Source organism: Ictalurus furcatus, chromosome 3 (assembly GCF_023375685.1).
Source record: "Ictalurus furcatus strain D&B chromosome 3, Billie_1.0, whole genome shotgun sequence".
NCBI lineage: Eukaryota > Metazoa > Chordata > Actinopteri > Siluriformes > Ictaluridae > Ictalurus > Ictalurus furcatus.
The window spans coordinates 8,297,255-8,324,709 of NC_071257.1; the positions used below are offsets into that span (position 1 = coordinate 8,297,255).

The following is a 27,455-nucleotide window of genomic DNA, read 5'->3' on the forward strand; positions in this document are numbered from 1 at the left end:
TGGAGGTCGATGGCGGATGACGTCACGGCGAAGTTAACGCGAGATGGCGCGCGTGGTGCTGAAACGGCGCGAGCAGCTGGAACGCACTAAAAACCTCTGCTGTACCAAAACCTGCACGAGAGAAGGTCGCTCCTGTTGGAAGAAGCTCGCTCCACGTTTTCTGTAAACATGCGTGGAAAAACGCGCGTGTGCTAACTGGGTTTAGCTGTACCCCGCACTCCATAGAAGAACCGTGCTCGTTTTTAAGGTGGACGAAAGGATTTAATGATGGCTTCAGAAGTTCTAAAGTTGCTCGTCTTTGGGTTTTTTTCGTGTTCGGTCAGTTTGACTGTTGGTAAGTTATCGGGAGTCAGTGCTCTGTTTACACTAACATTAATGACTGTCGGTAAAAAAATAATAATAATAATAATGTGCGGATAAAGTGTTATCTTTGTGGTGTTCTGTCAGTGGGGGAAATATATGCAAAGCAGTGATTTACGGTTATTATTATTATTATTATTAAACTTGATTTGCAAAGGTAATTGTTAATGAGTTGAGAATAAACTGGAGTGTCTTGTGTCCTAGACTAGGTTTGTTTTCAAATAGCACGAATTGATAAGTTGTTATTTCTGCCATCCTATAATACAAGAATCATGAAGATGTCAGATGATTGAATTCAGCTCAGTCTATTAACATCCTAAAAACATCAGATATAGCAATTGTCATCTGGGTGTTCATTTTATTATTAATTCAACTAAGAGTTCAAAAAAAAAATCACAAAATAGACCACACTTTTCAACTTTAAAATCCAGTGGATTAACAGCCATTTAAGTTAGCTTTGAATATAAGGTGTGGAATTGTGGGTAATTTTCAATGACCTCAATTCACAAATCTGTTCTCAAAATTGAGTCGCATTTTTAGTCAAGTTCATGTTTTTTGGTCAGTTAGGATTACAGGGGCATTTCAATTTAAACAGGCGTTCATTATTTAATCCATTTGAACCACAGGAAAATAGTTACCTTTACACATTTTACCACTAAGTTAGTCTAGAGAGCATGGGGAAATTAGAAGTTGTTTAAAAGTTCGTCCACTGAGTATATATCCTTTCCATAGTGTCTAATAGATGTGAGTTCACTTGTATTAAGAGCTTCCAGTCAACACAATATGCTTCCTCTGATAACAGATCTCAGTCGTGAAGGACAGTTTCCTTTGGCTACATTTGAGCTGGGCATTGAAGCTTTGAAAGCTGATGAACTGTTTGATGCGACTGAAAATAGGAACGTTTACAGCCTAGAAGGGTTGTTGATGTAGGTTGTTACTACAGACAAGTGCCACAGACAGAAACAGTGGCAAAAACGCTAGGAAAGAATTGCAAAATGCCAAAATTATTATTAGAAAGTAGTACACATTTACCTGTAAATGTCAGTCTGGACAACAATTAACAGTAAACAAAGTGACACCGTATTTACATATGTAAACAATTCAGTTCATCATTTTCAAACTTTAACTGAATTCGTATTCTAGTGAACTATTCTTCTTCTTCTTCTTCTTCTTCTTCTTCCTCTTATTATTATTATTATTATGAACAGGATAGTGCTTGAAAATTCTGTCAAAATGAGGTGCTTTAGAAGACAACTGTCTTTGGTTTTGAAAGGCTTTGAGCTCATCACAGATTGAATGGTGATTGAATGATGATCACGATAGCACAGTTGTGAGGGTTTTTGTAAAATATTATGTAAATGTGTGTCAGCACATTTGTGGGATGTAAACAAACAAAAAAAAGTATACCAGAACATGTTAAAAGCTGGGTATTGTGATATTGCTCTGAAAAATTGCTCTGAATTTGACATTACCACATAATATTGTCCGCCAACTGCTGAGTTGCACGTTTGTGTCTCTTGTGTCTGGCCACCTTCAGGTGGGGGGCCATTTGGTGGTTTGGAAACCTTGGTGGTGCCCGATCGAGTACCCAGTGTGCACTTGTCTCAGGAGGAGATCCGGAAACTACACTTCAAACCCACTGTGGGCACCATGCAGTGTTTCGAGGGTTCTGAGGTCACATTCAACTGCTCAATTGACTTTGCTGACATGGGACAGGACCTGAGTATCCTATGGTTCAAAGATGGCAAGGAGATACTTGATGGCACACAGACCGCTGTACACAGTCATGGAACAGTAAATCTGATGTCCATTATCAGGTTTGAAAACCAGAAACTAATTTATAAACCTTGAGGAAATAGAATGACCACACACACTGCCCTCCACTAATATTGACACCCTTGGTAAATATGAGCAAAGAAGGCTGTGAAAAATTGTCTATATTGTTTAACCTTTTGATATTTTGTTATCAAAATTCACAAAAATACTCCGCTCTCATGATATCAAAAAATTGCAAACACAACACTGTTTTATTAAAAGTATATATTTGTTAAATATAGGTGTGTAACAATTATTGGCACGCTGTTTATCAATCTTTTGTGCTACCTCCCTTTGCCTAGATAACAGCTCTGAGTCTTCTACTATAATGCCTGATGAGGTTGGAGAATACATGGCAAGGGATCTGAGACCATTCCTCCATACAGCATCTCTCCAGATCCTTCAAATTAAAAAAAAAACATTAAAGAGCCACCACCATATGTAACCATGGGCATGAGGTACTTTTCCATATGGCTACCTCTCTGTGTGCACCAAAACCACCTCTGGTGTTTATTGCCAAAATGCTCTATTTTGGTTTCATCTGACCATAGAATCCAAACGTATTTGAAGTCCCAGTAGTGTCTGGCAAACTGAAGACTCTTGACATTTGTTTTTGGATAAGAGTATTTTTTCTTGAAATGTAGGTGACTTCGAATTGTAGTTGTAAATTCTCACCCAAAACGCAACTAACTTCTGTTAGTTCTCCAGTTGTGATCTTTGGAGATTTTTTGGCCACTCGAGCCATCCTCTTCACAGTACATTGAGACAGTAAACGCGTCTAATTCCAGGTTGATTCATAACATTTCCAGTTTACTTGAACATCTTAATTATTGCCCTGATGGTGGAAATGGGCATTTTCAATGCTTGTGCTATTTTCTTATGGCCACTTCCTATGTTGTGAAGCTCAATAACCTTTTGCAATACATCACAGCTATACTCCTTTGTCATTGTTATGAATGTCTAAGGGAATTTGGCCTATGTATTACCTCATATTTATATCCCTGTGAAACAGGAAGTCATGGTTGAACAAGGTGTACTAAAAATTTTTAAATATCAATGGGAATATACTTCAAATATATTTTTATTATATCTCATATGACTTCATAGGGGTGCCAATAATTGTTGTGCACATATATTTAACAAAGATATATATTTTTTCAATAAACCTGTGTTGTGTTTTCCATTGTTTGATATCCATGAGAGCAGAGTATTTTTGTGAATTGTTTGAACAAAAATTCATAGCCTCATATTTGACAAGTCAATATTAGTGGAGGGCACTGTATGATCATACTTGGTCCAGTAGGATTGATTGATGTAATGTGGCAATATTTTTTACAAATGCCAAATGTTTTGATCATTTTGATCATCAGGTTCATGAGGTTTAGGCTAAAAACCTAGCCTAAAACCCTGTTTTTACTTTCATATATTAAAAAATCACCACAAGAACATAAGTGGGCTGAGCTAAATATTTTTTGTCCTTGTGCATGAAAGTTTAGAAATAAACAATTGTACTTTTTGATGTTGGCTCCTTGTCAAAGTTGTCTAGAAGGTGATATGCTGTTGATGTGATTTTCTGAATCTTGATTTCTCACAGTATTAAGAGCGTTCAGCGAGCTGACTCTGGTGAGTACCAGTGCAGACTGAGCGTCAGTAACAAAGTGATTGAGTCAAATCCCATCATTGTTGAGGTTGCTGGTAAGTTCCTTATTATTTTGACATTGTTCAGAAAGAAGTTCTTATGTTAGTGAGAGTTTATGAACATAGACTCGGGTTATCTGGTTGTCTCAATGCAGGTTTACCAACCTTTACAAAACAGCCAAGTGATGTAAATGTAAGCAGGAGCAGCTCTTTCACGTTGACCTGCGAGGCTGTGGGTCCCCCGAATCCTGTCACTATTGTGTGGCTTCTCCAAGGCCAGAGGTTAAACCATACCAGTCTCTCTCCAAGCACCATGACTATCCCAGGTAAGCATTTTGTAAGTGGATCTCAAATTTTGCTCTTGCTGATTTTGTTAATCCGTCAGTGAGTATCACCGTTGGTCTCCTTAAGATTTGGCATTAGTTTCCAACTTTTGTAAACCAAATTTAAACAATTTGAAAGGTTTTAATTCAAGTGTACATTAAATGGTTTGATTTGATCTCTGAATTATGGGAGAGATTCCCATATCCCATATTCCCATATATATTACAGAATATGGGTATGCTGAATATGCTTAGTATCTTTCCAAACTGGCCTAAATATTCACGAAAAATATTTGTGTGTGTGTGAAGTGTCGTGTCTGTTATCAGCATTTAAACTAAATGATAAATGAAACAAAGAAGTACACAGGACAAGTAACGGTGATTTTTAGATGCATGAATGGCTTTGAAAAATACACATATCAGTCTTGGTATGTTCTATAGGTTTTAAGCCAGCAACAGAGCATTATGATATCCTGCTGTTCTGATTATTCACGCCATTCATATTCCACCACTTACCAAACAGTTTAAAACAACAGGAAACACGTGAGACCCTCTAAGTATTCAAAGGGAAATGAGGTGCTATAATCAGATTCCTTAGGGATAAGAAAAATGCGAAAAAGCAATGAGTCACATATATGACACATAGCCACATCACACAGAATCTTAAAACAATGAAATAACAACATGGCTATCAGTATTTGGGAGGTATTTTCCCTCTGTGAATAACCCTGGATGTTTAGAAGTTGTCAATCAGACTATGTCATACACATCTGCCTGGCTGTATTATACCTATATAACCACATTACCACTCCCACAGTGTTCTAAAAGAGCTTAATATAACTGCAACATTTCCTGAACTCACAATGCTCTTGAGTTCTTGCATTGTATTGACAGCATGCTTAGGCCTGTCACAATAACTGCTTTTGTTGGACGATATATTGTCCCAGAAATAATTGCGATAAACGATATTATTGTCATTTTAAGAGCGTTTTATGCCCCTGATATAATGGTAATATAATAGCATAATAATGCAAGTACACCCTTTCAAAGAACAATGAACCTTTTGATTCTAATGAATATTCAGACAGTGTAATACAATATTGTGAATTCTTTGTGCTTTACTTACTCATTGTCCGTGTTTTAGTGCATTGTTATGGAAATAGTGTATCCGCAGCATGACTAGCACCTTATATTTAAGTTCAAGTTTACTAGTGCGTTCGTGTCATTTTGTGCAGAAGCATGTTGTAATATTACGTTTATGTTGTGTAAATGTCTGATTAACCTCATATGTGTACAGGATGCGTTTGGGTGAGTTAATTAACCCGCTAGTAAAGCGCTTCAGTTTATTGCTGTTCATTCACCATTCAGCTTCAGCTCCAGCTTAAGCGGCTCAATCCCCGACATTATTGACTATGACTGGTTTACTTGAAACACTAGAACTATTCTTTCTACATTTTTCTTCTTCAAAAAACATTTAGTTTATTGTTAATATCTTGGTGTCATTATTTTCAACAGTATATATATTTTTTATTTAAAATCGGTGGTAGTGCTTGCTACACATCTTGCAATCTAATGAACACAGTTTTTGCATTCGAATGTGTGTTGTTGTTTTTTTTTATATCTTAAAGTCGACAATTATTCAAAATTCAAATTTTAATTTGACAGCCCTAGAGCAACAAGTGGACAGAAGCAGCGCAAATGGCTAAAATGTTGCTTATGTAAAGAAGCAAACAAACATGTAAACACATGGGCAATATCAACGTCAGCAAAAATTATCTAGGTCATGTACATATATCTTATGATAAGTCAAGTAACATAATTATCGAGATTTTTTATTGCTGTCTCCACCACAATAGCCCCCAGTGACAGTGTAGGGGATTTAAAGCCAAGGAAAACACTGAGCCACTGGTGAAATTTGCTGTACAAGATCCCAAAGTTGGACTTTGATTTATCAAAAACGTCATCGTGAGCCACTGGCACTAAGCACCAGTGAAATCTGATACAGGCAGAGAAAAACTACATTGTAAACAAAGCATTTTCTAGGTTGAGGTCAGGTTGCAAGACATCTGTGAGTCTGCAATATCTACACTGTAATTTTGCAGTAATTAGTTAGTATTCATTATTCTGTTCTGTTATACGTGAAATGTTTTGTCAACTGCACTGGAAAAGTGTTACTGAATCAGTGATTCTGACGTTTCCTCTTCTTCTTCGACATGCCTTAATGAGATGCTTTCCTGCAGCTTTGTTAAAGTAAGACTACATACACACTGTTAAATTTCTGGTTAAGCTCATTTATCTCTATTTAACAACAAACCACTCACCTAGAAACAATAAAGACTGCGATGTTGTGAAAGTGGGACCAAAGAGGTTAAAGGTCACATTTTTTGCATTGTTCAGGGCGTGTGTGCCGATAGACGAGGGGAAGATGGAAAGCGGGGGAGGGGACAGAGAGTGTGTGGAATGGGGGAACGGGCGTGCACGAGAGAATGAGATTAGCCACACAAAAGGGCTCATTGAGGCCCTGAATGCAGAAATGTTCGAGAGTAGTGAGGCAATACGCAAATGCTAGCAGGCTCCACTCACAGAAATTAGGGCATTATATTACCTTTACTGAAGTAATGAGACCCACCTTTCTACAGTCTACATTGCAATAAACATTCAGTTTTCTAGTATTATATGTCTCTTATGTAACACACACACACACACACACACACACACACACACACACACACACACACACACAGAGAAAGCTGTTGGTGTGTCTTTACATTAACAGGTTAGAAGTGATCGTGAGGGTTGTTTTCTAGCCTGCTGACCAGCATATGACACAATATTTTTTTTTTCCCCCATAAATGCTTACCAGGCACTCTGTATGCTATGAGAAAAACATTGTTGTTTTTAACCAAACCACACTCTTGCTGAAATTACATTAATTTACAGATCTTTGGAAAAGTCACTGGGTATTTCCGCTACCAGATTGTTAACATTGGAGTGCCACAGCAAGTTCCACTTTCCTTTAAATGGGCGGTCTGTTTAGTGCGTTTAATTACACAATCTATCAAGTATTTTTTAGTTTTGACATATGCACTACCCACTTGTATTATGTATTCACCAAGTGAGAGAATAGTCATCTGGGAAATGGTACATGAAAAGCAATGTAATGTAATCTTTATTACTTGTTCCTCTACTACGTGCTTTCACCTGAACTCGGCTGAAAGTGGAGCTGCTACTTTGTAATAGTCTGAAATTATATTCCGAATCTGGTCTTTTCGGAATGCCATCACACTCCCATTTCAATATTTGTACGTTCCTGCATTGACTCGACTGCATTTTTACTGCTACTGTGCTTATAAAAAAATATAGTATATAATTTCTAGTCACTATGATACACTTTACCTGGCTGCTACTTCAATAACTGTTATGTCCATATTTGGCATAACATAGCATGGTATGTTTACATTTATAGCATTTTTAAATTATATTGTTACTCTTCGGCACCTATCTTTTGCACCACCTGTTATATTGGACACTTCCACACTAAAACTGAACTGGTTGGCGCTACACTGTCACTTATTGTGCCTATTGTCCTGTTTTAGTAGTACTGTACTGTCTTTTGTTGTTAGCAAATGTTTGCATGTACACTTTGTAAAAATGTGTAGATCTTATGTGGTTAGTGTGTTGTTTTATGTAGCACCATGGTCCTGGAGGAACGTTGTTTCGTTTCACAGTGTACTATACCAGCTGTATGTGGTTGAAATAACAATAAAGCCACTTGAACTTGAACTTGAGATGGATATGGTTGATATTTTGACCCATGTAAACAATCAAACAAACAGTTTCCTGTTTATTACAAAAGGGAGAGCAATAGTAGACCCATTGTGGCAGCTTTTCTGTGCAAGCATGGCAAAAAAGTGACAAATAAACGAAGACAAAAGGGATATTATGGCTGTGCTGTCACTGGCTTTGGCAGGCTCTTTTCTGAGTGTACGGTATTGGGTTGATTGGGAAACAGGGCTAGAAAGAAAGAAAGCCTGGTACTGTTTCATGTTCAGACTGAGAATTGCATACCCTGTCAGTGGTTTAGTTTGCCCACTGGAAACAATGCCACTGGCCTTCATTGTGGCCTGAATACTGATCTGAGGCCATGTTAAGGGTTAACATGGTTTGGACACACACACACACACTGCAAAATACGTAGGTACATGTGAAAGAGGATCTTGAATTTTTCAGTGTAGTCAGTCGAACCTTTCCCACAAACAACACCTAGTTCCACTTTTTGGATTTAGCTGATATTCGTACTGTCTTACTGGTATTACAAAATGTGAATACTGTCTTCAATAACACAGTGATACCATCACAATGATATCGTAATATTCAATTGCATTAATCATTGATCTAATTCTGATATAATTAAATATCATTTCTCATGTCTGTAGGTGTGGACTCGCCCACTCAATACAGCTGTGAGGCTCACAATACCAAAGGAGTCACGGTTTCCAGAGAGGCTCAGGTCAACATTAAAGGTAGAACATCATGGATTGAATTCGCTTGCATTCAAACAAAATTCCCACTTTGGAGTTGAAAATTTATTAAGATTCATGAAGCCAAAGCCTTAACTCGGTTGTCTTGCATATTTGTTTCAGAGATTCCAGCCAAGGTCTCCAAAGTTACTGTGGTGAAACGTGAAGCAAACAAACTAAACTTAAGTTGGACTCCTGGACATGATGGCTTTTCCCCACTCAGAGACTGCCACATCACTGTAAATAATTTAACTTGACATGAGTTGTGCAGCGATCTTAATAGTAATAAGTCACAGTATAGCTCTTACTATAGTTGTTACTGAAGTCACTGAAGCCTAAAGAAATTTTGGATGTTGAGCGATTACAGTCAAAATTAGATGAACACCAAAAAATATATTAATATTAAATCATTTCTATCTGATAATTGATGTTTTGTCTTTGTTCTAGGTGAGAGAGCTGGTCAGAGAGTCGGGCAGCCCTACTAGGGTGCACAAAGTGTCAATCCCTCCTTTTTTTTACGAGATCACTGACTTGAAAGCCATGACCTGGTATAACATGAGTGTGTACTGCACAAATGAGATTGGCCCCTCGCTACCCAGCTCCTGGGTCCAGACCAACACAACAGAAGGAGGTGTGTGTTCTGTTCGAATTAAACAGACTTACCTGTCAATGACTACGTTTACATGAACAGCAATAATCTAATTATTGACCTTAATCTAAGTAAGGTAATAATGTGATTAAGGTGTTTACATGAGTTACTTTTAGAATACTCCTGTCATGTACCCTTTTTACATGTTATAGATCATAATTAGATTAAGAGCCCGCATCATTACGTCACCGCACCACGCCGTCCGATGTCCCTCCAGAATTTCACGTATCAACATACAGTTCGTCTTCGTTATGGTACCGTATATAGTTTTGGGTGTTTTTATTTATTTATTTATTTTTTACGAACGCTTTAAGTGCAGTTAATTATTTGTCATGCTATACGTGCTAATAGACAACTGCTTGACGCGGTGGGTGTGTCCCAAATCGCGTAGTTACCGTCTATATAGTAGCCGAGATACATGTATTTTTCCCCACTACAGGTCTATAGTAGGAAAGTATGCGATTTGTGACACAGCCGAACTCTCTTGTTCACCGTAAAACGTAAAACTGCCGTGTGTGATCGTGTCCTGTCGCAAAATGCGGTGAAAACTCCCACACAACGTTCATAATGTGATTAAGGTGTTTACATGTCACTACTACACGTCCATAATGCGACTAAAACAGGAGTACTCCACCTGTCTTAATTAGATTATTGCTTACTTCGATTATGACCTTAATTAGATTAAGGTAAGTAAAAATTGCTGTTTACATGGTAGTTTCTTAATTAGAGTATGGTCTTAATCGGATTAAGAGTGGATTATTGTTGTCCATGTAAACGCTACTAATGTCACTTGGACTAAGATGGTTAGACCAATATGTAGGTAGAACGTTAGAATATAACTTCAGTAGATTCATTGACATATCAATAAGAAAACATATAAATTGTTAATGAAATTGCAGGAAATTATGAAACTATAACTTAATTACTTATAATGCTTCAATAGATATAAAGTCACAATCTATCAGCACATTTTTTTTATGGAAAAACTTTGTGGGAGTAGGAGTGGTTTTGGAGGGGAAATGTGCCTTTCGTTTAGGGTGTGTTCAGATTATGTTTCCTGTGTATTCCTAAAGGAATGGCTCTGAGATATTTTAAGTACTTCAAGACTGGTCTCACATTTGCGGTTACATGGTGAAGGGGCACAGATATGATTACAAGATATATCTGGAAATGTTGTAGTTTACATCACCACTTGTCTTCATGTTAGCTATGTGTTGGATTTCAACTTGGTTTCAGTGCAATGAATTATCAAACGAAAGACTTATTCAATGTTTTCAGTCCCTTCAGTGGCCCCTCAGAATGTGACTGTTCATGTAAACGAGTCCATGCTGCTGGTACGATGGGAGCCTCCTCCTCCCGACAAGATAAACGGCATCCTGCAAGGATATGATGTCATTGTCAATGATGGGATATATGTCAATAAGGTTAGTTGTTTTCTTGTTATTTATAGGTGAGGGAAGTTTTAGAAACCTTTTCAATTCACTCCCCTACCATAAGACGTCTACCAACTCGGCCTGGTAAAGGATAACGCATGCTTCCTCCAAGACACAAGAAGTAAATCTGAAAATGCTGTTTTCGCGTTGGCCTGAGAAAACGGAGATGAATTCTTAGTCATGTGACCCATTCAACTCAGAACAAACAAGATGGTGGTCAATGTACTGCAGCCGTTATGCCTGCTATCCAGTCTGATAGCGGTGTTTAAGATTAATGTTACTTTGTACAACCTTCAGATTGCAGTTTTTCAAAGTGGACGGAATATTCACTCACAATTCAAAGAGACGGAAAGTATATTAAAAAAAAAAGTGAATAATAATAAATAAATAAATGCAGCATGCCAAAGCTTCTTACGTTGTTACGCATGTGCAGTATAGGGATGTAAGCATTTTCAGACATTTCAGTGTGGGCAAGCAATTTTTGGAAACCGTTTGAAAACGGCAGTGCAGACAGCAAGCGTTTTAAAACGAAAATGCAGTTTTCAGATCTTAGAAGTTCTGCTCTTGCTGCATTACAGGGCAGCGTAACAGCCAGGTTTGCCTCTTTGGCTCCCAGCCAAGGATGGCCGTGGCATCGTCGAGATTCAAGCTTGTGATCTCCCGATGACTGGGAGAATGCTTTTCTGTTGTGCTCCTTTGCCTCAAACGGTTATGAAATTCCTAAGAATTTTTTTTTTATTTAAAGGAACGAATACTATCAACATTGACACTTCCTTGTCAACTGACCTCATGAGTTGTCTTTTAGGGGAAAAGGGCAGAACTTAGCAGCTCTATTTCAGCTGGGGTGAAGCCTATTTTTGATATTTAGAAAAAAGGAAATAATATGCTGAATAAAAATATGCATGAAAATATTGCAAATCTTTATAAGGCACCTTTTGGATGATAAGATTATTACAGGTCTTAAAACATTTTCAGTTTTTTACAAACATCACCTTTAAAGCTTGCCTAAAATGTTTTATGTTTTGGCAGTTCTGCATGTGCCGTAAATTTACATTAAGACCCCCTGGATTTGTTCTTTCTTGACTGCGAAAAAAAAACTAGCAGATTTGGGCTTCTGAGTGGATCAAAAGTAAGGTGTTGGGATTGGGAGTTTGATTCCTGACGATGTTATCTGTGGATAATTGGCTGTTTGGGTGGGGAAGATGACATTACTATTTCCCCTGTGACACTGCATGAGCAACAGATTGAAAAGATGGGACAGCTTCTTGTGTGTCAGAGGAAGCACGTATAAGCTCTCACCCCGTCTGCTGTTGTGAGACGGGGGAACTTAGCTAGAGAGTGGGAATTGTTTGTGTCTACAAACTGGAACAAAACAACTTGCAAATCCAGTGGAAGTATGAGGCTTCTCTCATGTTTTATGTGTGTATTTTCCTCACATATCACTTTGATGCATTAACTAGAGAAGACTGTTGCTTCACACACTTTAGATACACACTTTGTGGCTTGTATAGTGATTGGGTCATTGTACGCCTTACAACATTTACAGTGAGTATTAAAAGATAAAAATAAAAAAGGTCATTGGGTCACATTGGTCATATTACATTTTATCTTACAAATGTAAGTTATGTTGCGTATTACATTGAGTCAGTGTATTAGTAAGAAGTAATTTGACACTCATATTGTGCCTCGGGCAGGAAAGGCCTAGTCCTTATATTTTGCAGAAATGTTTCAAATGCAAGTTGGTCACTTGCTATAGTAAATCTCTAGAAGATGCCTAACCATGATCAAGCCTTTTGTTGATGTTTTTATCTTTTTTCCACTTACCTTCCCAGTGAAATTACTGTCATATCCAAACTTCCTTATGATTTTAAATCTACTGTACCTGAGAATTGCTAAACGTCATCATCTGCATTGTTCTGCAGTGCCACTCCGCTATAATTATGCAGTTGTTTTTGTGTAGCTTGATATAGCACACTGAGTAAAAGCTTCCTTACCTGGACTATGACCTGCATCTTGGATAATTTCTTTGTAGCTTCGAACTAAAGTAGCTGGACTATTCTCAGGAAAAAAGGAAACAGATTTTGTGATTTTGATTAGTAATTATCAGGAAAAGGGTTGTTTGTTTTTTTAAATCAGAGATGACCTGTTTTATCATATATTTCAACATATATCATCATAATCATTTATATGATATAATTTAGCATAATTTAATAGTTTATACAGGGTGTCTGAAAAGTTAGGAATCAACAAGAGGCAAACTAGATATATTTAATTTTGTATTTATTGTTTTCAACATGCTCTACATGTTCACCCTTACGCGCTACACATTTTCTCAGCCACTGTATCATGTTTTTGTGGACCTTCCCATCGACTTTTTTTCGGTCACCCTGTATATTCACGAAGAAGCCAGTGTTTTATGTGGCTTTTCTATATTGAATATCAGTCTTCCCTTGGCAAGGGAAAAGGACGGTGTGGAAATGGAAAGGTTTTTGTCTCTGGACCATGAGTCATCATTGACTGAATAGAATTTCACTGTGGAAGTGAAAAGCAAATTGTGCTGCTCTTTTCTCTAGAAGTGATTCACAATATGACTGTTGTATAACACCAGTTACTGGAAGTGTGGAAGTGTGTAACTGCACCTGATTGCACTCTAACACCTGTTGCTTGGCTTTAATTCAGCTGGTATGTCATCATTGTTATGTGCATGTTTAAAGACGAGTTGTCGATGGGGAATTAACTATTAGCCATAACATTCAAGCCAAGGTTAAGGATCCAGCTGTTCGGTAACAATTGCACTTTTTGATTTCTCGTCAGCTGTGTTAGCTGATGTACTGTCATGCTTTTGGAACAGAAGGTACAGTTGTGATTGTGCCAAGCTGAGCTGTCTTTCTGTCACATGCCTGTCTGTTTTTCCAGCGTGCTTTGAGAAATGGTCTTTCTTCCTCTTTCCTTAATGTTTGCCACTTTGTATTTCTGCATGACTCATCTTGTGACTGTGATATGTCGTAAGTCAGCATTGTTCCTTTCCATTCCCCAGTTTAAACAGTAGATGACCTTTTGACCTTCAAAAGATGAACTTCAGTTACTTAATTTAATTCCTTTCTTTTTCTTTTTTTTTTCCCACTGATGCATGTGTTAAATTAGTTTCCTTTTGAATATTGTATTCCTGGAAATCAAGTCCTTGTAATGGGCTGGTATTTCTGTGTACACAATTTTTTTTTTAAGGAGAATTTGCAATTAAAAAAACATTTCTATGTGTAATCTAACTTTGAGCTCTTTATCTGTGTGTCTCAGATTCGCAGTATCTCTACACAGGCAGCAGTGGCCATGCAGGAGTTTAACACTACATATACTGTGGAAGTGATGGCTTGCACACAGGCTGGATGTGGAGTTAGAAGCTCTCGTTACTCTGTCTTTGTCCCAGTGATTGGTGAGAACCTCAGTTAATAACATTGCGAGTCACTAATGGGCAAGGATTCACGAATATGTAATTCCTTTATTTTAGAAACTACCTAATGATTTTTTGTTGTTGTTGCATAGAATACCCCACCTTGATTTTTTTTTTTTACTCACCTTGGAGATTTCCTATTTGACTGGAAAGAACAAAGAAATGATGCCAACCCCCAGTCAATCTTACACTCACTGTCCACTTTAATAGGAACACCCTTACACCTGCTCATTTATGCAGTTATGCATCATTCAGTGTAAACAGACTGTTGTGTGTGAAATTCCCAGTAAATCAAACCAGCACATCTGGCACCAACATCCATGCCACAGTTAAAATCACAGAGATCAGACTTTTCCCCCATCCTGATGTTTGATGTGAACATTAGCTAAAGCTATTGACCTGTATCTGCATGATTTCTGCATTGTGCTGCTGCCACATGATTGGCTGATTCATGAACAAATCAAGAAATGACAATTGGGTACTCTTAAAGACATCATATCAGTGAACACAGATATGACAAGCAAATGTGATCAGTTTCATTTATCTGGAACCCAATTCTTTAAACCATGAGCCCTTAATAAGCTGCTGATTTGGGCACAAATGATTTCTAAAGTTACCCTGTATTTCATAGTTTCTGAGCCTTAAAGATCATCATACGATCTTATTGGGTGATCATCATACCATATTATTGGTATTGTTTTTTTGTTTGTTTGTTTTTGTTTTTTCTCCAGATATGCCCTCCCCATCTTCCAGTCCAGACGCACATGGTTCAGACTCTGTGTACATTGTGTTGGCAATGATTTGCGGTGTCTGTCTTGTGATGTTTGTGATGTTTTTTGCTATATGCATGCGTACCCGGATGCTAGAGTCTCGACTAGGGTGAGTTTGGATAAACGTTTTCATCTTCCGTCTTACCTCACTTAAAAATACACTATTTAAAAAGTGCTTTGCATCAGTCACATCTAAAAATCACGCCCAACAGCTTGGTGGCTGGACCCCGTGTGATATTAATTTCTTTTTGTTAGCTGTCTAAATCCTAATAGATATCTTTTTCGCAGTCCTGTAGTCTGAAGTTCTGTAAATACACACAATAAATATACATACTTTTCTTTTTCCCCATAGCTGCTACTCTGGTAGGTACATACTGTAGCTCTTGAAGACGTGAGAAAAATAACCCAAGAGTCACTGACAGCTTTGTGTCAGGAACAAAAATAAAAACAGCCCCCCCCCCAATCATTCTCTGGCATCCACTATGGAGCCTCTGACTCACACCAGATTCCTAGAAGAATGTGTCCTATGCTCATAGTGGCAGATAATTTATACTTTAGCAGCCTGATTAATTATGCTTTTCATTGAAATGGCCACTAGTTTGATGGCTGTTATTTGCAGGGTTTTCTTTTTTGGCTCTGTGAGTCTCATGCGAGTATTTGCCTCCCCCTACAGGAGGTTGCTTGGAATCGGAGCGAAGTTTTCACCCATTGTCGAGTACATACCTCAGAGGTCCTACAATCGATCGGCAATTGAAATTACACGTAGGTCAAACAGTATCAGCTTTGCTTCCCTGCCTTATAGTAGGATGATTTTGGACATCTGCCAACACTGTACAACACTGTACAACAACACTTTAGCAGATTGTAAGTCTAATAGAGTATATTAGTATATATACATGAGGCAGTTTTATTAGACACACTGACATATATATATATATATATATATATATATATATATATATATATATATATATATATATATGTGTGTGTGTGTGTGTATATGTATATATATGTATATATGTGTGTGTGTGAATTTTATACACGTGTGTGTGTGTATATATATATATATATATATATATATATATATATATATATATATAAGGTTTTTTTATTATTATTATTATATTAGAGTTATTAGAAGCCTTAGAATACTTTGGGTCATCAATCACCTCAACAAAAGAGCAAAAGAGAACGCACCCAGACAAACATAAAATCCAGAAAACCTCTCAGCATTCAGTATGTGTGTGCTTATATCGTTATTCCATATAGTTTAACGTAGTAGTGTAATTCAGAGCCACAGCTGTGTTCTCTTTATCCAGTCATACAGCACATTAGTGTTTTGATTGATTTTATTTATTTATTTATTTTGGTTAAAAGCTACATTGCAATTTCAGTTTTTAACCTCAATATGCTTTGCCCTTCTAGTCACAAACCTGGGTGTCAGTCAAGAACTTCAGACCAAGCTTCAGGATGTGATGATTTTAAGAAATCTGCTTGCCATCGGAAAAGTCCTTGGAGAAGGTTAGAACCATTTCAGCACTGATTTCGAGCAGAATGGATTGTTTTATGGACAGTGAAACCACATTCTTTGTAAAGATGTTACAAGGTGTTCAGGTGTATCTCTTTTAAAACTGTATCACTGACATGTTTCTTTTCTCAGGGGAGTTTGGTTCCGTAATGGAGGGACAACTAACTTGGCCTGATGGAACGAGAGAAAAAGTTGCTGTGAAGACAATGAAATGTAAGTCCAGTTTAACACTTATTTGGCAATGGTAATTAGAAATGTCTGTGTACATGTTTTGGGTAGCATTGTGGTGTTGCCACCTCACATCTCCAGGTTCCCAGGCTGGATCCTGAGCTCAGGTTAGTATTTGTGTGAAGTTTCTGTGCATGTTATCCCTCTGTTCGCATGAGTTTCCTCTGGGTTCTCTGGTTTCCTTTATCTCCCGAAAACATGCCAGTAGGTAGGCTAAGATAAATTGCCCCATGCAGGGTGTATCCCTGCCTCACACCCAGTATTACAACGATCAGCTCCAGAGCCACTGCAACCAGAATAAGTGAGTGAGTGAGAGAGTTTTGTCAGAATAATTAGCAAAGTTATCCTTTACCAAAAATGCTATGGTGGATTTAAAAAAAAAAAAAAAAGATTATATAGAGGGATGCAAGGGGAATACCACTCCCCCCCCATTGACTAAGCAACTCCAAAACTTTTAAATTGTGCTTTTTTTGAGCTGTTCAGAGGTGGAGTTACTCCTACATTTTGGATTATTGTCTTGCTGCATAATCCAGTTGTGCTTGAGTTTCAATTTACGGACTGAAGACCGTACATTCTTCTTTAGGATTTTCTGGTAGGGAGCAGAATTCATGTTTCCTTCAATTATTGCAAGTTGCCCAGGCCCTGAAGCAGCAAAGCATCCCCACACCATCACACATACTTGACTGTAGGTATCATTTTTGCCCAGTGTCTTTCTGATAGTGGAGTCTTGAATTTTTTATTCAACCTTTTATTGATGCAAGAGAGGCCTGCAGTTCCTTTGATGTTGTCCTTGTGTCTTTTGTGACTTCCTGGATGAGTTGTTGCTGTGCTCTTGGAAAAATTGTTAATGGTCGGCCATTTATGGGAAGGTTCACTACTGTGCCTAGTTTTTCCATTTGGAGATAATGGCTCTCATTGTGGTCCTTTGGCGTCCCAGAGACTTTGAAATAGCTTTGTAACCCTTCCCAGACTGATGTATTTCAATCACCTTCTTCCTCATCATTTCTGGAATTTCTTTCAACTTTGAATCAGCTTCATGCTGTTGAAAATTTCTATTTAAGTGTTGATTTGATTGAACGGGGTTTGCAGTAATCGGGTCTCGTTGTGTCTAGTCCAGCTGAACCCCATTATGAATGCAGTTTCATAGATTTGGGGAATTAGTAACTACGGGGGCAAATAAATTTTCACACAGGCCCAGTTGGTATTGGATAACTTTTTTTTGTTTCACTAAATAGCATCATCATTTAGTAACTGTATTTTATGTTTACTCAGGTTGCCTTTGTTTTATCTTAGATTTTTAAATTTCTGAAACAATTGAGATGTATGAGATGAAACACAAAAACAGAAGAAATCAATACTTTTTCACAGCACTGTATTATTGACATTTTAATTTCATTCATATTTACATACATGTCCATTAATTTTTACATGAGTCATTAGTAGAGTAGTCACATTAATTGTATTGGTAATGCAGAGTGTTTGATTCTGTGTGCTGGAGTTCAACCTGCAGAAGTGGCAAAGCAATCACTAAAGAACTTTTCTTTAAAAAGGTTTATAATAACCAGTGTTAACCAGTGAAGGAATAAATATTTTTCATATTATTCTTGAAATATTTAATAATGATACACTGTATAATTGTATACAGTATGTTTGTGTATGTGGATTTTTCCTGTGTTTTTATGGATTTAAATAGGACTCGCCACCCCTTTACAATTTGTTTAATTAAAAGTGGAAATGTTTAACCAAAGTATAGCTTTTCTTCCAGTGGATAATTTCTCTCAGAGGGAGATTGAAGAGTTTCTGAATGAGGCTGCCTGCATGAAGGACTTTAACCACCCCAACGTAATTCGGCTACTAGGTAAGATGTTAGTTTTTGGTTATTTTATGTCCTCTGAAGAAATGCTTCTTGCATCGCAGTATGCAAAAATGATTAATAAAAATCAGTGGGCTCTAGTAAGCATCATGTTTCTTACTACCCTATATACATACATGCATGCATACACTGTATATATTACAGCTCTACAACTTCAGAAGCACTTGGCTTGCACAGCTGATGAAGGACTTTTGTCTGAAACATTCTGTTTCACTGGAAACTTTGTGTATTATACTAAACACCAGACCATCACAGCCCATGGGCTTTTGAACATTCCATTCCAGATTTAGTCCCCCTTTGCTGGGTTAACAGCCCCCACTCTTCTTGGAAGGCTAGATGTTGGAGCATGGCTGAGAGGATTGCCCATTCAACCACAAGAGCATTAGTGAGGTGTTGGGTGAGGAGGCCTGGGGTGCGCTCAGCATTCCAGTTCATCCCAAAGGTGTTCAGTGGGGTTGAATTCAGGGCTCTGTGCAGGCCAACTGAGTTGTCATGTTGGAACATACTCTTTTCAGCTTTCTTTTTTGACCCATACATACAGGTGTATGTTTAGATGTGGGTCCAGGCCACTTCCCCAAGCCGATGGTCATCCTTCCCTTCATGAGGTACGGAGACCTGCACAGCTTTCTTCTTCGATCCCGGCTTGAAAGCAGTCCATTGGTATGTTAACTTTTAGGTGTTTTTTTTCCTGCATTTGTGCTTTGTTTTTATTTTTTGCTTAAATTCAATGTCATTTAGTTTTTTGGGGGTTTAGTTATGAAATTAGCCTTTTATAATGTTTTAACTCTTAAGTTTACAAAGTTTGTATGTGTGGGTGTGGGGGTAGTTTTATGTATTGCTAAAGACCAAATGACCCAAGAAGGATATGAATGTGATATTTTTACCTTGTGGTGACATTTTGCTGCAAGAATTTTATTTATTTATTTATTTATTCATCTATTTATTTATTTCTCAAAAACTGCAGCTTTTGTTTAAAAAAAAAAACAGAACTAAGAGCCAAAATATTTCCTTACAGTTACTGAGATTAAGGTTATGGTTAGCTTTAGGAGTAGACAGAGCACTAATTGTTGCATTAATAATCATGGCAGTGGAAGGATAGTAAGTCAAATGTGTATGTGTATGAGATATGATTTGCACACTGTGTCTATCCTAGCATCTCCCAACTCTTCTGAGGTTTATGATTGACATTGCTTCGGGAATGGAATACCTCAGCAACAGAAATTTCCTACATAGAGACCTTGCAGCACGGAATTGCATGTAAGTACTACGTTTTTTGTTTGTTTGTTTTTCTTTATAAACAGCTACATCTTTTATAGCTTAAGTTGTAGCACTCTAATATTTTTCCTCAATTCATCACTGTGAAATGTAACTGTAAAATTAAAGTCATTAATATTTGGTTGCTTGCTAGGTGCAGCTGGTTTAATTAAACACCCAGGTTAATATGGGAAGGAGTAGCATATGGCTGGACAAATGTGCAAAAGAAATTAGATTATTAATTCTGCTTTAAAATGAGCTTTCATATTAACTTTTAAATTACATTAAAAACACACTCACCCAAACTAGACAGTAGAAGACTCAGGGGAAAAAAACAGTTGATTTTGTTTTCTAATCTTCAGCTGTCCAGTTTTGATAAGCCTGTTAAATTCAATTCAATTTTATTTGTATAGCGTTTTTAACAACGGTCATCGCCTCAAAGCAGCTTTACAGAAATATATAAACACGGGACACAGATTTTAAGTGTGTGAATTTATCCCATTGAGCAAACCGGTGGCAACGGTGGCGAGGAAAAGTCCCGTAGATGATCTGAGGAAGAAACCTTGAGAAGAACCAGACTCAGAAGGGAACCCGTCCTCATCTGGGTAACAACGGATAGTGTGAAAGTAAAAGAAAGTTTTACTGTGGCCATAATAGCCTCCGATTCATTTTCTTGGTTGACAGAAGTAGAACCCAATGTGATATTCTGCTGTTGTAGCCCATCCACCTCAAGGTTCGATGTTTTGTGCATGCTGAGATGTTTTTCTGCTCACCACAGTTGTAAAGAGTAATTATTTGAGTTATTGTAGCCTTCTGGCCATTGCCCTCTGAGCTCTCTTATCAACAAGGCATTTCCTTCCGCAGAACTGCCGCTCACTCAATGTTTTTTGCACCATTCTGTGTAAACTCTAGAGACTGTTATGTGTGAAATGTTATGTATGGTTTTTTTTTCCACTCATTCCTGTATATGTCTTCCTAGGTTACGAGATGACTTGACTGTCTGTGTGGCGGACTTTGGCCTGTCAAAGAAGATTTACAGTGGAGATTATTACAGACAGGGCAGGATAGCCAAGATGCCTGTAAAGTGGATTGCTGTGGAAAGTCTAGCGGACCGAGTCTTCACCGTGAAAAGTGATGTGGTAAGAAGAATCTGCACATTGATTTCAGTTTAAGAATGGATTGCTAGTCCACTCAATTAATGTGTCAGAACAGATAACACACTGACATTTAAAGCGCCGTGACAATTGAGGATTTGGAGTGCAGAATATGTTGATGCTCAGTGGCTTGTTCACATATTTATTACTTATGATCATTTCTGTGTTTCCCCTCAGTGGGCATTTGGTGTAACCATGTGGGAGATAGCTACTCGAGGTATGACTCCATACCCTGGTGTCCAGAACCACGAGATTTATGAGTACCTCTTGGAAGGCCACAGGTTGAAGCAGCCAAATGACTGCTTGGACGAACTGTGAGTGTCTTAGATATTTGTCTTTTTTTCCCACTGACATGAATTTTCCAAGCACAAGCTTAGTTTTGTTCTACTGGATTCTCTAAATCTATTTGTAGTGTAAGACTATGCTTAATTTATGTCTAGATGAAACCTGTCCTTCTGAGTGTACACATTGCTTGTTAACTTTGTTTCTTTACGGAAACATTAGGCATAAGGTTTTAAAAGCAACAAAGTCGTCTTTGTGACTCAATCCGTGCATTGTATTTAGATGCATCACCACTGTACGTGTTCATATTTATGTAAAGAATGAAGGCCGTTACCTGTCACTACAATATAATCAGCACTTTTTGCATTTTGCAGGTATAACATTATGTTAAGCTGCTGGTGTGCCGACCCTGTGGACCGGCCTGATTTTTCAAAGGTGAAGGAGATGCTGGAGAAGCTGGCAGAGAAGTTTTCTGACAAGAGGGAAATCATTTACATCAACACCACTGTCTCTGAGGAGGAACAGCTGGCACAGGTACCGTTAGAGGGCCCTGTTCTCACCTCCTCACCATCCTTCAGCCGCCAGACCATGGACACCTCCATAGTGACCGTGGACGTTCACAAGAGCTCGGCTGCAGATGACGATGACCGTTACGTTATCGTTGTCCCCTCAGAGGAGCCTGGTGCATCGGGACAGAGCAGCACTGTGGACACTCTACTTTTAGCTGCGACGAATTCGGAGCAGAACGCTGTTGACTCAACAGAACTGCATCAAGTCTCTAGTGAGACAACACATTTACTATGAACTACAAACTGCAAACTTAACAGCTACATTTTGTTTTGTCTGTAAAAAAAAATCTGATTTTTCCTTTTGATATCTTCCACTACAAACCTTCAAATGATATCTAATTTGACCTGATTATTAAGTACCAGGTTAGAAGCAATGTGTGAAAGTATACATGGAAACATAGATGCTGGTGTGTTTCTGCCACCGTAAGTATATATGGCCAATTTAGTTAAATTCATTTGTGTAAGTTTTTTTTTCTTTTTTTTTCTTCTTCTCAGTAGACATTGTCACAAATCTGCTTTACAGAAATCTGTGTCTAGATCAAGCTGAGGTAGACAGAAAATAACCTTCCATCCAGCACAAGGAAGGCTTTTTAGGGGGACTCAAAAAAAGTGACTCCATCTTTCTCTACTCTGCACATAAGGATATCAGCCAGATGTTTAAGGGTTTGAAGGATTCACTGCAATTTCAAACTGAAAAATAATGCAATAGTATTGTTAACAGTGTACGTTTAACAGATCTTATGTACATAAAATTAAATATATATATTCTTGCAGTTGGAAATATGATGTACATGAATAGTCCAGAGGTTTTAAAATTGTGTTGCTATGTGTAACAGGTGTTTCTGAAATTAATTGCAAATATAAATATGTTGTTTGTTATTAAACTATATTTTTGTTTATATTGGGAGTATGTATGTATGTATGTATGTATGTAGGTATGTATGTATGTAGGTATGTAGGTAGGTAGGTAGGCAATGTCTATTCAGATATACCTTAAAATCAGTGCTGTACTGTGCTATGGGCTGACATACAGTGCTGTGGAAAACTTTGATTTCTTCTGTTTTTGTGTATATCTCATACTAAATTGTTTCAGAAATGAAAACAAAATCTAAGATAAAGGCAAACTGAGTAAACACAAAATTTAGAACACAATATTTTAAATTATGTTATTTATTGAAGCAAAAAAGTTATCCAATACCAACCAGGGCTGTGTGAAAATGTATTTACCCCCATAGTTACTAATTCTCATTTGTTAATCTATGAAAGTGCATTCATAATGGGGTTCAGCTGGACTAGATGCAACCAGGCATGATTACTGCCAGCCCTGTTCAATCAAATCAACACTTAAATATAACTTTTTCAACAGCACAAAGTTGGTTAAAAGGTCTTGCCCAGTAACACAATGCTATTTCAAAGGCTCTGGGACTCCAAAGGACCACACTTCACAGTCCAAAGGACCATGATCTCCAAATGAGAAAAACTCGGCACAGTAGTGAACCTTCCCAGAAGTGTATTCTTCCAAAAATCATTCAGAACCTTCCAAAATTCCTCCAAGAGTACCACAACGACTCATCCAGCAAGTCACAAAAGAGCCAAAGACAACATCATAGGAACTACAAGCCTCTCTTGCATCAAAAAGGTCATGACTCCACTATCAGAAAGACACTGGGCAAAAATGGCATCAATGGAAGAGTAGTGAGTTGAAAACCACTGCTGACCCAGAAGAACATTAAGGCTCATCTGAACATTTTGGGAGAATGTTCTGTGGATTGATGAGTCGAAAGTGGAACTGTTTGGAAGACAGGGGTCCCATCTGCCGTAAACCAAACACAGAATTCCACAAAAAGAACATCATACCTATGCTCAAGCCTGGTGGTGGAAGTGTGATGGTGTGGGGATGTTTTACTGCTTCAGGGCCTGGGCAACTTGCAATAATTGAGGGAAACATGAATTCTGCTCTCTATCAGAAAATCCTAAAGGAGAATGTCCGGTCTTCAGTCCGTAAATTGAAACTCAAGCGCAACTGGATTATGCAGCAAGACAATAATCCAAAGCACAGGATTAAATCCTAGTCCTAGAAGTAAGTGAAAGACTGATCTCCAGTTATCGGAGGCGTTTGGTTGCAGATATTGCTGCTAAAGCTGGCACAAACAGATTTTAAGTTTAAGGGGAAATTAGTTTTCCACATTGGTGATAGATTTTGGGTATAACATTTTTGGGGATAGATTTTTTTGCTTCAATTAAAAAAAAAACAGTATTGTGTGTTTACTCAAGTTTCCTTTATTTTATGTTGTTTTTCGCTTAAAGATCTAAAACTATTTAGTACAAGATGAAATCAGGAAATACTTTTTCACAGCTCTGTAGTGTCATAGAAACCTCTGAAGGAAGTCAATTTTATTGCTTTTTATTTTCCACTGGTTTTGATTTTCAATTCAATTCATTTTTCAATTCTACAGGGTGTCCTAAAAGTCTCCAAACATAGTGGTGAGAAGTGGTAGCTCAGAGGTTAAGATGTGGACTACTAATTGGAAATTTATGAGTTCAAATACCAGGACCTTCTATAGTCTTCATTATGCTAGGTACTAAGAAAGAGCCTGCATCTTTTGATCGAATCAGACATGGCAGATGATAATCTGCTCAGGTACTTTTGGGCAAGATCCTTCAGTGCTTTATAGGTCATTAGTAGTATTTTATAATCAATGTGGTATTTTACTGGATGCCAATGAGGCATGGATAAATAATAAAAAAATTAATATGGCCATACTTTGTGGTTCTAGTAAGGACTTTGGCTGCTACATTCTCACTTGTCCTGAGCTTGTCTAAGCAACTACTAGAACATCCAGACAGCATTACCTAGAGGTAATAAAGGCATGAACTAGTTTTTCTGCATCGTGGAACAGCAGTATATACAGTATCTTATAGGGATGTAACCGAATTCATCCCATGGCAGCGGCTAAAGTCTTGTGGGTTATCACAGTGTATACTGACATCTCCAACAATTACTGCTTTTTCTATTGAAACAACCATATTACAGATAAGAAGTCTGTAACTTCTGGTAGAAATTCAGAATAATGCCCTGGTGGCCTGCAAATATTTAACGCAAATGATTGAATAGGCTTATTTTACAGGCCAAGCCCATTATGTTAATAAAATATGCTTACATCTTAGAGTATTGTTGCAAAAGCTATAGTTTAAAGCTATGTACTCTTTTGATCCAATCCACAGATTCTGTTAAACAAACTACATTAAATCCCTGATCAGTTATAGTTTCATGTATAGTAAGTGGTTTAGATGTAAGGGATTTAATATTTAGCAGTCCTAACTTCAGATCATAGGTGCTTCACATATATAGACAACACTTAATATACATACATGCAAATACTCAAAATACATCAAATATATAAAGGAGAAAGAAAAAAATGGGACTTATTATGATTAGATCTATTATGATTCCTTAGCTAGCTATGGATTTGTAGAAATGACATGGCTGTTTTTTAAAATAAAAACTGGCCACTATTTATTACGCAGTGGCCATGAAATGCCAAAGTTGCGGCTATGAATTGTGCAACTTGAGCCTATGTTTTAATATGTTGTGGAACATCATATGTGGTCTCCAGTTAATTATTTGGCAGGAACAAGCAAAAAACATAAATCACTTTACTTTGAGAAGTTGGTGACATAAGTTGACAGGATAATGGTATCCATGTTGCAAAGCCAATAGCTCCAGTATGTCTTTATGCTCCATTCCAATTTTGAAGTAAAGTGTATTAATCTCCATGCTTAAGTTCCTAATTCCCTTATGATTTTCTGGGAAAGTTTTCTTTTAATAACAACATTTAAGAATGTCAAAAACATGCACAATGAACATATAAGTTAAGATTTATTGAATGAATCAATTGCTTTTTTTTGGAGACTCCATGAGAGATATGCTTCCCTGTGCACATTGTGTGATCTACGTAGGCTATATGGAGCTGATGCTCTCTAAATATAAACATATTTGTTTTGTACATGACAGGCCAGTTTTTACAGAAATATAGTAGAAATATGGCTTTATTTTGGAGCTCAGTAAGGCAGTGTTTAGATTGGGAGCAAAACTACTGGTGATAGACCAAAAAAAAAAAAAGAACTGTGCACCTACTGTTTATCATCATGTTAATGAACTTGGTCTGAAATTATAATATATTTGTGTTTAGTTACACACACGAGGCAATAATCAGGCAGTTTGTAAGGCCTGCTGTACATAATGCTGTATACTATACATATTGTATGTAATATATAATAATATAATATGTACACCATATATCTGCTATATAAAATATATATACTTGTATTTTTTACAGATGTGAAATTTGACCAGGCGGATGGTGGATTTTTAATAGAACCATGGCTCACATTTATTCAACTCAGAAGTGTTACCAAAACCAAAAGTAAACACAACTGAAAAGGGGTGACACCCATCGTGGCGTTCACCTTGTTCAAGTTCAAGTCAAAAGTTCAACGTTCCAGTTCATGCTCTGTGCATGTGTGTTTGTATGTTGTAGGCTCTGTCACGCTTTCTTTCTGGCTCATGCCAGTCTCCTGAAAGGACAAATAAAGTACACATAAATAACCTTCCCATTATCACACACAAGTGAGAATCATCACATGTTCCCTACTGGTTCTGTCCACCTCCTCTCCGTTTGCAGCCCACGATCACCCACAACACTACTGCCACAGACCTCTTTGCCAGACCATTTACTATCAAGTGTGGTTCTCTCCTAGCAGAGCCAAAAACAGTCCTCTAGGCCAAGATGTAGTAGCCCATGAGTGACTTGGCAGCCTACTCAATATATTTCCACATCCTTTACTGACTGTACCACAGCATTCATTAATCAAACTAGTGTTCTAATTGAGACTCTGAAGGAGCTAGCAAGACCCTGGTTTTCACTGCTGTCCATACTAGTTGCCCTGGGAATTTCTTTCCAGGTAGATTCATTGTCACAGGCAACAGAGAAGTATAGTGATAGAAAAGTAGATTTCTCAGAACATTCCCTATAGTAACAAAGTAACTCTACACCCTTGAATTCTTTTCGGAATAATACTGAAAATGATATTTTCCAACATGAAAATGTGCTTGGCTTAATTTCTGTAATATTAAGGAATAATCATTTATATTAAAGAGATGGTGTTCAGAACAGAATGGGAAATTATTAGTAGTAATGGCAGCTAACAGTAAGAATGAAGATTTGTGTATATTATGTTACACTCACCATCCATTTTATTAAGGAGCATCTGCACTCAGGAACCCACACAAAAACAGGAACCTGAGGCTACACAGGTTCACAGAAACTGGACAGTTAAAGTAAAAGCGCTGCCTGCTCTTTTTCCTATTTATAACTGAGTAATTTCAGTGAACTTGTGCCTGCTGTAGCCTCAGATTCCTCTTCAGGACTGGCAGGAGTTCGGCATGTTGTGTATTCTGAGATTCTTTTCTCACCACAACTGTAAAGAGTGGCTTTTTGCGTTACCATTTGCATTACTGCAATTTTTTTTTTTTGGTAGGGCGGCTGTGGCTCAGGTGGTAGAGCAGGTTATCCACTAATCGTAAGGTTGGTGGTTTGATTCCTGGCCT

General features: G+C 37.6%; 1 protein-coding gene across 2 annotated transcripts; it reads left to right on the forward strand.

The window, feature by feature from the left end:
- On the forward strand, window positions 1-24,947 carry mertka (c-mer proto-oncogene tyrosine kinase a). 2 transcript variants are annotated; one of them, XM_053620620.1, is made up of 19 exons: window positions 1-334; window positions 1,898-2,177; window positions 3,770-3,870; window positions 3,969-4,139; window positions 8,573-8,659; window positions 8,780-8,895; window positions 9,104-9,287; window positions 10,584-10,729; window positions 14,033-14,168; window positions 14,918-15,065; window positions 15,630-15,718; window positions 16,382-16,477; window positions 16,617-16,697; window positions 18,466-18,570; window positions 19,127-19,245; window positions 19,739-19,842; window positions 20,819-20,978; window positions 21,171-21,307; window positions 21,650-24,947. In XM_053620620.1, exons 1-19 carry the CDS (start codon window positions 265-267, stop codon window positions 22,077-22,079), a joined length of 2,760 nt encoding a protein of 919 aa, XP_053476595.1. In that variant the 5' UTR covers window positions 1-264; the 3' UTR covers window positions 22,080-24,947. The 2 variants fall into 2 exon arrangements, with proteins under 2 accessions (XP_053476595.1, XP_053476596.1); XM_053620621.1 differs by having other exon boundaries at window positions 2-334; window positions 18,478-18,570.
- Window positions 24,948-27,455: the final 2,508 nt, after the last annotated feature.